The sequence below is a fragment of the Elephas maximus genome, chromosome 3 (genome assembly GCF_024166365.1).
Source record: "Elephas maximus indicus isolate mEleMax1 chromosome 3, mEleMax1 primary haplotype, whole genome shotgun sequence".
Taxonomy (NCBI): domain Eukaryota; kingdom Metazoa; phylum Chordata; class Mammalia; order Proboscidea; family Elephantidae; genus Elephas; species Elephas maximus.
In genome coordinates this window covers 101,075,791-101,091,880 of record NC_064821.1, presented here as the reverse complement: position 1 = coordinate 101,091,880, position 16,090 = coordinate 101,075,791, and the positions used below count along the sequence as shown (strand labels likewise).

Below are 16,090 nucleotides of genomic sequence, written 5' to 3'. Positions count from 1 at the left end.
CATAATGGGTACTAGATGACTTTTTTTTTTTTTTAATGGAAGAACGCACCGTAGGTTACAAGAGTACATAGTAAAGGCTTCACACCAGACCTAGAGATCAGGCAAGGCTTCGAGAAGATGTCCTGGCTGAGATAAATCTTAAAGGACAAACAGGCAGATTGGTATCTCACCCATGGGATAGCCAAGTGAAAAGCTTTGTCAATTATGCACAGTTTGGGTTTATCCATCCCACTGCTTCTCCTCCATTTGCAGGGATAATTGAGAGTCAGCTGCGGTTCAGCTGTGCTAAGTGCCTGTAGTGAGCAGTGAATTACGGGGAACAGAATGCTGTTTATTTTGCTCAGGAAAAGGTGAGCTAGTAAAAACAAAAGTGAGGGCTGGTAATTTATTGTCCCTCGTTAGCAAGGATTCTGTAGGCATTCTTAGAGGATTCCTTTTATATGGAGCCCAGTTATCAGGAGCAAAGAAATGACATTCTTCGTTGGCTACTTGCAAGCCGGGGCTTTCAAGAGCAACTCAGGGAGTATATCATCCACACAACCATGCTCACTCATAGTATTTATTTTCTGCAAGAATATGCAAGAGCTTCTGGGAATATACAATGTGACGAAAAAAAGCACAGTGGTAAGAGGTGGCTGTCTATATAGTTTAGCAGTTAAAAGGAAAACTGAGTTCAAACTCCTAGCTCCTCTGATCACTGACCCTCTCCAAGCCTCGTTTTCTTTCTCTGCAACATGGGTACAGTTGTAACCAACCAGTTGTTCTTGAGTCATTTCCAACTCCTGGTGACCCCACTGTGCTCCATAGGGTTTTCAATGGAAGTAGATTACCAGGCCTTTCTTTTGAGGTGCCTCTGGGTAGACTCAAACCTCCCAACCTTCCAGTTAGTAGCTGAACGTGTTAACTGTTTGCACTACCCAGGGACTCTGGGACAATTGTGGTCTCTACCTTACAGACTTGTCCTGAGGATTATGTGAGAATATATGTAAAACGTAAATGTATGCAGACAGCAGTGCCTGGCAGATAAAAGAAAGCGCTCAGTCAATGTTAACTCATACTCTTTGGTGGCTTGAAAGAGCTGGGTTTGAATCCTATCACTTAATAGCTTTGAAGTTTTGGGCAAATTGTCCTAACATCTCTGAGCCTCACTTTCTACCATTTAAAATGGTGATTATAATGCCAACTTCTTAGGGTGATTGTAAAGATCTTAAACGAGAGTGAAAATGATACAAGGACTCAAGGAAGAAGTTCCAGTTCTTCATCTTTTTAGAAGGATAGTTCAGTTAGCTGGTCCATGCCTAGCAAATACTTTTGTTTTTTCCCCTTTTCTTTACTATTTTTTATATTCCTCTTGGGTGTATTTACCCAGCAGACGTTTACTGAGCGCCTGTTGAGTTTTAGGCACTAATCAAGGCATCAGGAATCTAGTGAAGAATAAGAAATGATGCCTGCTCTTAAGGAACTCCCAGTCCGATGGAAGGAAAGATATATTATCAGACAGTTATACAACCACCGCTGGCTGTTGCCTGTGATGGATATGTGAGCTCAGGTGTGGCGGATGCTGGGGAAGTAATAACTAACGATTGCTTCTACTCTAGAATGTTCCAGCACAAAGCCCTGGATTGGCACGTTAGAAAAGGAGTCACTGTGTTGTTATTATTATAAAATATGTTGGCGTATATGTTTATATAATGTATCAATGACAAAAGTAATTACCACTCTAGCCCTTTAAAATATTATGATGCCTAATCGTTTTTGATTGTTATTCATATCCATTTTCTCATTTGATCCTCATACTAGCCTGAGACAGAGGCAGAGCTGATAGCACCCACCTTATAATAGTGATGCTCAGAGGAGCTAAGTGACCTGCTCAGGGTATCCCAGTCAGCAGGCAGCCCAGCTAAGAGCAGATGGATGAGGAAGTAAGGGAAGGGAGGGAGTGAAGAAGATACAGATAAAACTTAGAAAACAGTCAAAATTGCCTTGATTCAAATTCCATGTTTTCTTGCCGTTCATGGGCCCTCCAGGGTCTTTTTTTTATCTTCAGTGAAAACTAGGATTTTTTTCCGCCACCACATGTTACCTGGGGTCTCTGCAGCTTCCTGGTCTGTGATTCTGTGAGGATTCCGTGGCAGAGAAGCCCTGCACGTATTTGTTAAATGGTGCACACACTCCCTCCTTATCCACTTGTCCTCAGAGGATGAGCCTGGGCTGATGCCTGCAGAGTTAGAGCAGCCCCTCAGGTCTCTGGGCCTGCCTCAGGGCCATTCACACATACACTTTGGCCAGCCTGGCATTGAAATCATTTGCTTCGTTGTTCACGAGTGGAGTAACAGAGTGTTCTGACTGTGTTGCACTTGCTTTTTCCATAGGTTCCCACCAGCCAAAAGAAGGAAGGTGTTTATGATGTGCCAAAAAGTCAACCTGTAAGTGTAAGTACGTCTCCTCTCTACTGCCAGGTTCCTGGGACGGGGCACGCATACTGAGACTGTATGTGCAACCCAGAGAAGCCCGCTTCTGGAATGAGCGTCACGACCGATATGGCTTTGACTGCAGGCTGGGGACTCCCCATTGAGCCAGTAGGAAGGAGGTGTAAGACAGACATGGTGGGGCTGAGAAAGGCTGCTGACTGGAACAAAGGTCTGGCCCATAGTGTGAGTGAATTGAATCACACAAATTGCTAGGTCCAAGGGACAGGAGGTCTCAGGTGTCCCAGATGCAGCATGGCAATAAGTCTCCCCCAACTTCAGTTTAAGTTTGTTGAATGAATGCATGGCCTTGTGGTGTAAACATGGTCCAGCCCCTCAGCTTCGCTCAGTTCTTCCTTTGCCCCAGCTCTGCCCTTAGTACAGGCTCAGAGTATTGGGGTCTCTCCACCAGCCTGGGAACTCCAGTACAGAGCATGGGCCGAGAGAGCAGCAGGCCTGTTGAATGAGTGAGGGAGGCCTTCCTTCCATGTGTCTCCTCTTTTTGTTCCTGAGTTTCCTAATTTAGTACAGATACAGATGTAGACAATGAAGACCCTGGGGGTAAAGACTTATCGTACGTGGTCAAGTAGGGAACAGTGTCTTAGTTCTGGAAAAAGAGATGCCCATCTAATTTGAAGGTGGTTGAGAAGCTTCAGAGAGACAAAGGAGAAGGACTGGTAGGGGCCTTGGGTGTGTGTAAGGGCCCAGCCAACGGGAAGAGCATTGTGGAAAAGGCCATGTTTAGTCAGCCTGCAGAAAACCCCAGAGGCTAACTGCATTGAGGGCAACAAGAATCATTTTGAACCCCACTGCTGGTGGGACTTGGGGAACCTGAGACAGGAAGGAAAATCAACAGCTCTGTGGGACTACACCAGCTCAGTGCTAGGCTAGAATCCATACTTAAGACCTCCAACCTGCACTCTGAAGGCAACTTCTAGGCATAATTCAGCCAGCACTGGGCCAGTGAAGGCTGTTGAGCAGAGGGATATGTGACTTTGCCATGCATATGTAAAAAGAATTAGGGTCTTTAGTCACCATTGATCTCCTTCAGCTCAACAATGTGACGAAAGAGCATGGGCTTTGAAGTCAAGCCAGCCTTCAAGAATCCCAGCTCTGCCCTAACAGAGCTGTTGTGAGGCTAAAGTGATTCTACCTGAATATCGCTATCAGTTCTGGACCCCGTACGTTGAGAGGGATAAAGACAGACTTGCACACTTCAAGATAAGATTGATAAAGGGGCCGTAAGCTCCATTCCGTGAGGAGCAGCTGAAGGATCTGGAAATGTTTGGCCTGGAGAAAAGGAACTGTAGCTATGGAGGTGGGCTCCAGAGGACTACCTGGACGGGAGACTATACTTGTTCCATGTTAGCCAAGTCATGGAACTGAGACCAGTGCATGTCACTACAGGAAGACCAATTCTGGCTCACAGTACAGGTGACCTTTCTGATAGAACTGCTCAAGGATGCAATGGACTGGCACATAAGGTAGTGAGCTTACCTCACTGGAGCTGGGCCAGCAGAGACTCGAAGACCACTTGTCAGAAAAACTATCAAGAGGATTCAAACATTTAATGAGTAAACGGGCAAGACAAGCTCTGATGTCCCTTCCAAACCTGAGGTTCTATATTCTCTGGTTTGGGTGCCTTCCTGCTCCATTCTCTGCGCCCCCTGCTCCCTGCTTCCCTTCTCCCTAGTGAAATTCCTTCCTGATAAATGTCGATTTCTCTAATTCACTGCCTGTGTTTTGAAACCACCATAGCCCACCTAAATATTGCTTCCCAGCCCCAGTGCTTATTAAATCTAATGAAAAAGCATATTCAAACGCGTGTCCCTTTTCACAAACTTGGTAGAGAACGTACAGTGTGGCACTGCTGAAGGAAAAAGCAGTTTTTCTCCCTAGGCCTTTACATTTAATCAAGTCCCTTTGTCACTGAAACACTGGCCTGCTTTCTGTGTTTCCATTTGGTGCGGCCCCCATTACACACTTCCCAACAATTCAATTTGTGGCAAAATTGCCTCCCTTGCCCCTAACAGGTTTGGATATGTGAGGAAACATGCTCCATTTGCTGCCTTGGTTTTTGTGAATTTATTAAACAGTCTGACTACACCATCTCCATGCTTAATAGCACCTTTAAAAAAAAAAAAAAAAACCAAGCTCCTTAGCCTGACATACACAGCACCCAGGTCCCAGCCTCAGTCTGTGTCTCTAACTGCCTTCTTGTGGCCCAGCCTTATTGAGCTCTGCAGTGTCCCGAAGGAGTCTCGCCCTGCCCCATCTCCGCAGTCTACTCCCAACATACCAGCTTAGCGTCAAGCCTCGTGTTCTCAGGGAAGACTTTCCAGTGTCTGCGGACCAGCCTGCCTTTGTGCCCTCATAGCCTATCATTTTACTCTGCAGATCACACACCGCACGGTGTCAGAGTTACTTTTCTTCCCCTTTACCGCCTGGGCTTCCTGAGGTCCTTGTACTACCAGGAGCCTGCCCAGGACCTGGGAAGTGGAAATAAGCTTGACATAGTGCTCTAGGAATATATATGTATGAATGACCCTGCCGTATGGAAGGAGTTTGTTATGAATATCCCTGGTCCTTCCTTGTAATGGGACTTTCCAGTTTTTCTGACTCCAAGATAGTTATTAAGCAAACTTAATAGAAGTTTGGCTTCAAAAATATCTGGGCTACCTGAATGGCCTGCAGTGGCTCCCAGCTTTCTGTTCCCAGAGCCCTAGAACCATCTGATGGTGACGGCTTTTCCGTGAGCTGGCTTCAACATTTTTAAAAGTCTGCGAGGTAGTGTGTCCCCAGCACACACTCTAGTGTAGAGACAGAGGGATGCAAATTGGAATCTCAGCTTCTCTTCTTTCTAATCTCAGCATCTCTGCTTTCTAGCTGTGGTACTTTTTACCCCTTTCTTTGTCCCATGAGTCTCAGTGTTCTCATTTATAAAACTGGGTGATTGACTCTAACTTGCATGACAATTTTGAGGAGGAAACAGTGTATGTATTGAAAAGTTTGTCTCACTTGCCTAAACCTCCCAGTTATTGTTGCATGCTATTGAGTCGATTTCAATTCATAATAACCCCATGTGACAGAGTAGAACTGCCCCATAAGGTTTTCTAGGCTGTGATGTTTACGAGAGCAGATTGCCAGGTCTTTCTTCTGCCAAGCTGCTGGGTAGGTTTCAGCTGCTAACCTTTCAGTTCACAGCCGAGAGGTACGCTAAATACCCTCTGTCCCTCCTTGCTCTGAGATCTTCCTGCCCTCCAAGCTCCCCACTGTGGACCGGCCTCTAATGAGTGCACAGTCCCCTGGGAACTCTGTGTTCTGAAAGTCCCTGCTGTGACCTCAGCATTTGCTCCTACATTAACCAAAAAAAAAAACATTGAGTCAATTCCAACTGGTGGCGACTCCGTATGTGTCAGAGTAGAACATGTTCCATAGAGTTTTCAATGGCTGGTTTTTCGGAAGTAGATTGCCAGGCCTTTCGTAGGAGGCATCTCTGGGCGGACTTGATTCACCAGCCCCTTCTGTCCACGGCCAAGTGCTTAGCTGTTTGCTCCACCCAGGGTCTCCAGAATGTATGTAATCCTTTGTATCTCATACAGTGAAGTTTCTGAAACATTTAATTAAATATTGGAGATGTTAGGAAAGAGTCAACAATGAAGACATGATTGACCCCTAGTCTTGTAATCTTGGAGTCAGTCAGCATGAAATGTCGGAATCAAAGAATATCAGGGCTACCAAATTGGAATGAACCACAGCATCAAAAAACCGTGGATTCTTAAGATGATGGGATGTTACTTCCAGTTGCCTTCGAGTCGGTTCTGACCCATATCGCTCCCATGTGTGGAGCTGTTCCCCTAAGGGTTTTAAATCGTTAGTTTTTCACAAGTATATCACCAGACCTTTCTTCCAGGGTGCTTCTGGGTGGACTGTAACTGCCAACCTTTCTGTTAGCAGCTGAGTACATTTGTAACACCCAAGGCTTCCATGATCTTAAATAGTAAATACATGGGTATATTTTTATGTCAGGGTCTTTGAAAGCCAAAAGCATAAATGTTTGCTGGCACGACCTAGTAAATGGCTAGAGAGACAGGGAGGTTTCAAGAAGGAGGATATAACTTGAGAAAACCCTTGAAGGATGAGCAGGATTTGAATGGGCAAAGGCACAAATGGGAGAACCTTCTAGGCAGGTCACTGAGCTCTTTCTGGCTCCAGAGTCCATACTGACTCTACTCAGCAATGCTCAGGGCTGATTAATTTATATCATTTTCCATCTCAAGGAAGGGGAAAAATATGGTAGTCTTCATCCCGGCCAGCTGATAGTGCTGGACATGTTCTTTGGACAAGTGTCCCAGCCTCTTTGGAACTGTCGGAAATGCACATTCCTGACTGGAGAGGAGGTGTCTGCTAAGCTCCTTTGCTGCATTCATTATTTAGTGTTTTTTTCGCTCCGGTAACCTTTGGACGGGTACATTCACAGGCCGCTGAAGGGCCTATTTCAGGCCGTATTATACACCACAGCACTGAACTTGGTTGAAACTAAACCTTCACAGTCAAGTGTTTCTGTGACACAGACCTACATCTAGAGTGACTCGTGTCATTTTCTCATGAGAAGTGCTCAGTGCCTTTCTTTTCCTCTCTCCCACTCCCCCATGTGATAGTCTTATAGCTGAAAAAGTTCTTTTATCCTTCACCTTTATAATTGCCCAGTTTAAAACCCTTTTATTTCGTTGGATTAGGTATAAAAGACTTTCTAATTATCAGTAATAACTGGTCAGTGGATTCCAGCAGAATTTTTTTTTAGCCTTCCAGTGAAAGATTCTTAAAAGCTTGGCAGAGTGGTCAGTAGAAAGAGCACAGATTGTCAAATTGATAATTGGGACTTGACATTAATTTCATTTTGATTAAATACAGATTCCTAAATGGAAAGAAATGATCACACTCTCCTGAGATTCTTTCCTCACTTTGAGGGTGATCTTTGTCAGTCATTTCAACTTTCTGAGACACATTTTCTTCATCTGTAAAGTGGAAATGACGACCATCCTACCATCATCTTGGGGCACTTATGAGGTTCACGTGGCAATGTGTGTGAAAGCATCTTCTATGAAAATGAGGCTTGCTTTTATGAGACTCTGGGGAAGTAAGCACTTAGGGATGGCATCTGTTGGTTTTTAATTATTTTAGGGGCTGTCCTATCACTAAGAGACAAGGTCCAAGCTGTATGACAATGGAAGGCAAATCTGGGCTCAATATAAGGAAGAAATTTCCTATCATCTGACTTGATTTTCAGAGTAAAGGATAGCCTCTTGGCATAGTGAGGCCTCTGCCCATAGGAGTATTCAGGCAGCAGATGAATGGTCCTATAAGGGATCCCTATATTGTGAAGGTGGTTGTACTGATGTTGTTAGGTACCATTGAGTTGATTTCAGTTCATAGTAACCCCAGAGTAGAACTGCCCCATAGGCTTTTCTAGGCTGAAGTCTTTACAGGAGATCGCCAGGCCTTCTGCAGAGCCGCTGTGTGGGTTTGAGCTGCCAACCTCCTGGTTAGCAGCTGAGTGCTAAACTGTTGTGCTACCAGTGCTCCTTGGTGATTGTACTGAGGGATCTCACAATAATTCATCTACTCTTACATTCCATTTGCTCCCATATTCATTCTGTAGGTCTAACATTTACTTATAATCTTGCTCCCAGTATCTCAGTTGCCAAGCTCAGTACTCTAAAGACCCCATTCCTATCTTCAACTTTATCACCCTGGGCTTTAAGTAGCCCACTCTGACATGCACAGCAACCTGCAGTAAGTGGCAGTGCCTTGTGAACCTAGTACTCTGGATGGAAGAAAGTGTATCAAGTATTACAACAAAATCACCTTATTAAGCCAGCTTTGGGCACAGGGTAGGTGCTTAGACAATCTGCTCCTCCTCTCCTTCTATCTGGAGAGTTTAAATATCAGGACTAGAGATCTATCTGGTGTGTCTGCAAGAGGACCACACTGGGAGAAGCTGATAAAAACCCTGATGATTGGATTTGAAGCCTCCCATTCAGTTCCTTTCATTGTTTCATAGTGCCAACTCCCTTAACTGTATGTACTGAGGGTCTAAGGCTGACTTAGCTGTGAAAAGGCAGCTGGAGCTTTTTGACCATCTGCTATGAGCCTTGGACAGTCCAGGCTCTGAACTCAGGTCATCTCCTTCAGTAATCACATTGCTATGAGGTCGGTGTCATTTACATATAAGGAACCAGTTTACCAGTTGCCTTTGAGTAGATTTCTAACTCATGGTGACACCATGTGTATCAGAGTAGAACTGTGATCCACAGGGTTTTCAGTGTCTGAATTTTCTGAAGTAGATCGCCAGGCCTTTCTTCTGAGGCCCCTCTGGGTGGACTCCCAACTGCCAACCTTTCAGTTAGTGCCACCCAGGGACCCTGCATATAAGGAAGCTAGGGCTTAAAAAGTTCATGTAACTTGCCTATGGTCACAAAGCTAATAAGTGACAGAGTCAGAATGTGAACCCTCGGTTTTACTACCTCGGGCATGCACAACATTTCCACTAAATCATACTGCCCTTATGATTAAAGAAAATTCAAGGCCCTCCATCTTCTCACTGTCACCCTAATCAACATCTATACTCACGCCTCAGTTCCTGTCTCACATTGCTCATTGTTTCTAGAATCTCTGTAACAGCACTAATCCCTCACAAGGATAGTTCAGACAGTTATTCCGCTTGGTTGCCAATCGAAAGGTTAAAGGTTTGAGTCTGCCCAAAGGTGCCTGGAAATCTACTTCCAAAAAATCAGCCTTTGGAAACCCTACAGAGCACAGTTCTACTCGGACACACATGGGGTAACTATGAGACTGGGTTCCATGAGGGCAGGGCCCAGGTCAAATTCATTCTTCAGCCCCCACTCTGCCTGGCACATGGCTTCCCTCATTCTAGATATTGAAAAGATGTCCGTGAACCCCAAAGAACAGTTTCATTGAAAGCGCCTCACCTCTGAAGATTAGAACGCTTCTCATTTTGCCACTCCTGCCTCCCAATTTCCAAACACCCTGTGTGTTTCTGTGTGAGACCCTGACCCTCAGCATTCAGTGTCTGGTTGACTGTCCTTGCCTCAGATTTAATTCCATTTCCCTGCTGCAGATGTAGGAGAGTCAATCCGTTAAGGTGAAGAGCTGCAGAAGTTTCTGGACAACTGTTCTCTGTCTTCTTCCACCCCATCTTTTATGGCAAATGAATTTTCAGTCACAATTCAGCAGTTGGTTTTTCCTTTAGCCTGAAGTCTGGATCAAGATGTTGCGTAATTGGATTAAATCTAGTCTGAACATTTGTTGGTTTCCCTTCCTCATTAAGCACCACACTGTGGAGAAATTACTGCATCGCAGTTAACATAGATGTCACACAAGAGGAGGTCGCCTCCAAGTAAGGGGAAGGAACCTGAATCTGTGTACTCCCACAAGGGAAGTAGAAGGTGGCCTTTTGGATGTTTCTTAAGTGGGCTTTCTTTTTGCTGTGCTTAACAAAAACTGTCCTGAGATAGAATCATGAATTCCTAGAATCTGTGAGTTAGCAGGAACATTAAAAATAGATTATCTGGTTTAGCCTCCCTGCCAGTGTAGGAATCCCTCAAGATCATATGTGACAGGTATGGATGGACATTCCTATGCTTGGCTTTGGCTAGCTTACCTGCAGTGACATACCTTCACTGCTTCTGCAGTTCCATAGATCTGATTACCAGAAAGCTCTTCTTTTCTTTGAGTTCCCTTATAACTTCTATTCATTCATTCATTCGTTCGTTTTGGCAAACATTTACTAAGAACCTCCCAGCTGGCAGTGTTCTTTTCACTGAGGATGTCAAGATGAATAAGGCAGGCTGCTTAAGAGTTTTAATAGACTTAAGAAAGAGACGGGTGTATAAAAATATCTACAGTCAATATGAGCAGGGCTGTACGATGCCATGTATAAGATGATATGAGAGCACAGCAGAGGGGCAGTAAACTTTGGCTAAGGGAGCTTAATGAAGTCTATGGCCAGGGAAATAAATAGTTTGGTAAAAGATGATGGCAGTTTGTTGGTGGAGAAAGGGTGGAACAGCATTTAGGAAAAGGAAACAGAATGTTTAAAGGCACTGAGATCTGGAAAAGCCTGCCTTACCCAGGGGTGGCTGGACTACAAGATGCCTTCCTGGGAGAAGACGAGGATGCAGAGGGAAGGCAGCCCCAGCTAGGGAAGGGCCTTAAATGTGGAGTTAAGAAGCTGGGATTTTTTGGGAAGCCACTGATACTTGCAAGTGCTAGAGTGACACTATTAGAGTTGCATTTCTGAAAGTCACTCTGGTGGCCAATGGCAGGTGGTTTATCAGGTGGAGAGACCATTAAGTAGCTAATGAAGTAACCTAAGACTGTCCATCAGGATAGAATCAGGAACACAGCACCCAAGCCAGGAACTTTAATAGAGAGAATTTAATGTGGGGAACTAGTTACAAAGTTGTTAGAAGAGCTGAAAACCATCAGGGCGTAGTGGGGTAGCCCAGATTAGTAACAGTAGGAAGTTGCTACCATCACTGGGGCTAGAAGGACAGAGAAAGGAGGTTGTGTTAGCAGAGCCCGGGAGCTGGAGCTGCCACCAGGCACCTGCACTCAGAGGGAGCTGCTCAGGAGCATCTGGGACCATGAAGAGAGGGGCTCTCGGGTAGAAGCTGACCCCACAGAGGAGATTCAGCTACTGCCAGACACACTGCCTAAAGAGAGCACAAAAGAAATTCACTGCTTCTCCCTTCTCCCACTGTCCAGTCTCCCACTACTGCTTCCTGTTGGCCAAACCTATATGGAAGTGGGTTGGCAAGGGAGCCTGGGAAATGCAGTTACAGGGAACAGCCCCTTGTGATACACCGTGAGGGCAAGAATGGATCTGAGGGCAAAGAGGACAAGGGGTATGTGAGAAAGCACCACTGTGGGTTAAGACAAGGATCAAGGCTGAGCAGACTAGGGAGAGAGGTGCACCAGGGTGAATTTGAGTGGATGACTAGGGTAGATTTGGAAGGCTATGCTGATGAGGAAGGTGAGACAAAGGTGGAGCCTGAGCTACCTCCAAGGCGATGAGCCTTAGGAGGCCAAGTAACCAGGTGACACAAACCAAGCCCCCTGTTTCCTCTCCTATAAACCAAAAAACCAAACCCATTGCCATCCAGTCAGTTCTGACTCATAAAGATCTTATAGAACAGAGTATAACTGCCCCATAGGGTTTCCAAGGCTGTAGATCTTTACAGAAGTAAACTGGCACATAGTTCTTCCACAGAGTGGCAAGTGAATGGCAGGTGGTTTCAAAGTGTCGACCTTTCAGTTAGCAGCCAAGTGCCTTAACCACTGTACCACCAAGGCTCCTTCTCCTCCCCTATCGGCCCTGTCATTTACATATACACTGTTTTCTCTCTCTAACTTTTAAGTGTTTGTACATCACCCTTTTCCATCAGCTGACTTCAGATTCTAGCCAAAGACAGCAGTAATCCCTTTCATCTTCTTCTCTGTTCTCAGTCTATGACTCAAATTGGGGCTGTGTCACATTACTACTTTGAATGATATCTGGCTCTTTCTTCCAAGGTTGAAAAACTGGGCCGTCATTAATGGAGTCGCACTGAGTTGTAGAGAGCTCACTGTTATATCATTCCTGCAACTCTTTTTCCATGGATGCCAATGTGACAGGGGATAAGTGGTTGCATATTCAGGTGCTTCATGGCCTGTTTGCTCAGTTGTGTTAGCATACAGCATGTCTTGCTAAAACACTTGCACCTACTCCATACTTACCCGCTTTCTCATTATCTGACATTCTGCATTCACAACAGTAGTAAAAAAAATCTACTATCTGACTGTTTTGCACATTAACAACATACGCCTGGTAGTTACAAACGCCAAGATGTTAGGCGAGAGTAATGCTGGCTGCAATGGCATCACTGGGGTTGGTGCCAACCAGTGCAGTAACTTATGGTGTCACCCCCATTCTCACGGACCTCCTCCCGTACCAGCCCAGCCCATACAGGGGAAGCATCCTGGATCCCTAGGAATCACCTCCCGGCAGCTAGCACAGGTGCCCAACTCCCGGCGGCTCACAGCAGCTCCGGGTTCCAGGTGGTGCAGAGCAGCAGGGGTGAGCCAGCAGGGCTGGTCGCCTGTCTGGGAATGGGGTGGCTGCTCAGGAATGGCCCCCCCCCCCAGTCCCAGGGTCAATGCTCTGGTGCAGTACCACACCAAGTCCGTGCCCACTGCACTCAGGTCTCTCTGGCATGGCTGACCCACCTGGCTCCACAGAGCTGTGCTCTGGCACCAGCCCCCATGGTCCAACTAACTCCTGACTTGGTGCTCTGGAGAGCAGAGGAAGGAGACCAGGGAGTAGAAGGAAGGAGGGAGAGGCAATGAGGGAGGGATCAGGAGTGAGGAGAGAGGAGGGGAATGAGAGTGAAAAGGAGGAGGCAGTTGGAGCAGACCTGCTGCAGCAGGCACATCACCCACCAGCCCCCAAGTTACGTGGGGAAGAGCGTGAGGGGGCGCCCTGCAGCCCCCAAGGTACGTGGGGAAAAGGATGAGGAGGCTCGGCCAGACTCCTACCCCTTGCCTGCCAAGTGTATGCTATGGAGAGAATGAACAGAAGTTAAAAAATAATGAATTTGGCAGTTATATAATTATGTAATCATCTTCCATTTTATGATCTGATGTGATCATCCTCCATTTTGCATAACAATTTTTGCATAATGACCTGATCTCTGGAAGCTAACCATGTCAATAAGTGAGGAATGGGTATATTATCATTCCATTCCTCTCCTAAAATGCCTGCCTCTAGTCCTCTAGAGGAGTAGCATTCAAACATTTAATAGAACTAAGAAAACTTTATTTGAATTAAACTTGCCTGATAGCTTACTATATAATCAGACAAAAGAGGAGATGTGGCTGAAGCTGGATTGGAGCCTGGAGATCTACCTACCTGGAAGCCCTCCCCATCCCCAGTCCACTCTGAAGGACAGGGGGTTCTAGAAGGGAAGAGGACCCAGAGGAAGTAATGTAAAAACATCTGTTCAAAGGAACACACTATTTAATTCCATGGGTGGAAGAAGTTGGGAGTTCAGACAAGGACATCTTTCATGTTATTTCCCATGTGAGATACTACATTTGTATAATTTAATTCATAAACATAGATTGTGAGCCTACTCTTTGGGAGGGAACAAAACAGCAGAAAGAGCATGAGATTTGAAGTGAACCAGACCCTCATACTTAGCTGTATGGCTCTGTAAAAGTTGCTTTACCCTTCAGATTCTTAGTGACCAGCTGACAAAATGGGGAGAGCACTTTGCTGTATCGTTAGGAAAATTAAATAAGGGAAGAATTGTAAAGCAATTGATAATGCATTTGGCAGAGAGTGGGTACTCAGTGATTGATAGATGGCATGGTATTGAACTTAACAGTGTAAATTTTAAAGTCTAACTTTTTTGGTTTGAAATTCTGATCTATCAGTTACCAGCCATTTGACCTTGAATGGGTTATTTAAACTTCTCAGTGAGGGTAATGGCTATCTATAACTTCCTCAAAGAGTTCTTTTGAGGGTTGAGTAAGGTGATGCATATAAGACATTTAAAACAGTACGTGACACATAGTAAGTGCTCAATAAATGTTAGCCATATTTATTATTTTGAGCTATCATATAGGCAAAGGACTATACTGTGTGTTTGAAGAGATATGAGAATGAGTAAGACATGGCCCAGCCATTAAAGTGCTTTTGATCTACTGGGGGGAGCAAGATTGGTATATAGAGTATGGAGCTTGAGCGCCTTCAATGCTCCATTGCTAAGCAATAACGTCAACAAGATTAAGTTCAGTTCAAGAGCTTGGGTTGGGGCTGAACTTGCAGGTGAGGAGCAAGGCCCTGGCTGTGGGGTGAGGATTACAAACAACTGTAACTACCAAACATTGACCACCACACCAAGGCAGGGATTGTGCTAGGCACTTTATGCCCTATATCAAGACTCTTCCAAACAACTGTAAGAAGTAGGTCTGTTCTCTCCCATGATGTCATTAAGAATATTGAAGCTTAAATCACTTAGCACAGCTAGAAGAGGCATAACTAAGATTCTAACCCAGATCTCTCTGACCCTAAAACTAGAATGACCTAGTTTATCATCTAAACTGGGGCACTTTTGAAAGTGAAAAGGGGTTTGCCATTAACAATTATGTCAGAACAATAGGCATAAACAGAATATGCTGTTGTTGTTAGGTGCCGTCAAGTCAGTTCTGACTCATAGTGACCCTATGCACAACAGAACGAAACATTGCCCGGTCCTGCACCATCCTTACAATCGTTGTTATGCTTGAGCTCATTGCTGCAGCCACTGTGTCAGTCCACCTTGTTGAGGGTCTTCCTCTTTTCCACTGACCCTGAACTCTGCCAAGCATGATGTCCTTTTCCAGGGACTCATCCCTCCTGACAACATGTCCAAAGTATGTAAGACGCAGTCTCGCCATCCTTGCCTCTAAGGAGGATTCTGGCCACACTTCTTCCAAGACAGATTTGTTTGTTCTTTTGGCAGTCCATGGTATATTCAATATTCTTCACCAACACCACAATTCAAAGGTGTCAACTCTTCTTCGGTCTTCCTTATTCACTGTCCAGCTAAACAGAATATAGGGACACCCTATTCAAAGCCTGTGAATGTTCTCCTTGCTGGGCCAAGCCACCTGTATATCAGAATACCTGAGATTCCAAGCAAAAGGCAGGAGCCTTCTGTCCATCTTGTTTCTGAAACTCTTTCCCAGTCGTGCTACCAGTGCTTAAGCAGCCACAGTATTACCTCCAAGATGCAGGTGTCCTGGGCATGCTTGCACCTTCAGTGGACATAAATCAGATTACTTGGCAATCTTTTCCATGGTAAGAAAATGTGATTCAGGAGTGTTCACTGTGGCGGCTGCTGCTGTGAAAAAAAAAAAAAAAAAATTTTTTTTTTTTGCTCCTGTGAGTCTATCATTATTTCTCTAATATAGATCATTAACATTCACAGAACCTTAACTACAGCGTCTCTAACCAGCAGAGCCATAATATACAGTTTCCCCATAAATATCCATCGATGCTGGTATTCATTCTTTCTTGGAACAAGTAATTCAGCTTTTCTGGGTGAATCATTGTGTTGAGGCTCTTTCTTTCTCCCTAACTGCCGTTATTAGAGTTGCAGAAGAATAATGAACAAACTCTAGTCTGAAAAAAAAAGAGAAAGAGATAAATGAATGACCATGGGGAATAAGAAAATATATATCAGTGATAGCCCTAACCGAAAGCATGCATAACTTGTTTTTGCGATGACTTAGAGAGGAAGGAAGGGGCTTAATATTTGCTGAGCGCTTACTAGGGGCCAGGAAGGGTGCTAAGTGCTGAGCAGGCAGTTTCTGTTTCGGAGATTCCAAAGGCTGCATTACAAACTAGTCATTTGTGAGGTTTTTAAAAACACAACTTCCTGGGCCCCATCCACAGAGATGGCAAGTGTCTTAGTTACCTAGTGCTGCCGTAACAAAAAATACCACAAGTGGGTGGCTTTAAAGAACAGAAATGTATTTTCTCACAGGACAGGAAGCCAGGAGTCCAAACTCAG

At 45.0% G+C, this 16,090-nt stretch overlaps 1 protein-coding gene across 1 annotated transcript in view; it reads left to right on the top strand.

Moving 5' to 3' along the window:
- The window catches only part of DAB1 (DAB adaptor protein 1), a 474,069-nt gene that overhangs the window by 399,080 nt on the left and 58,899 nt on the right, over positions 1-16,090 (top strand). Inside the window, exon 9 of the mRNA XM_049879376.1 lies at positions 2,373-2,432. Coding sequence (XP_049735333.1) covers positions 2,373-2,432 — 60 coding nt within the window. The remainder of the gene's footprint in view (positions 1-2,372; positions 2,433-16,090) is intronic.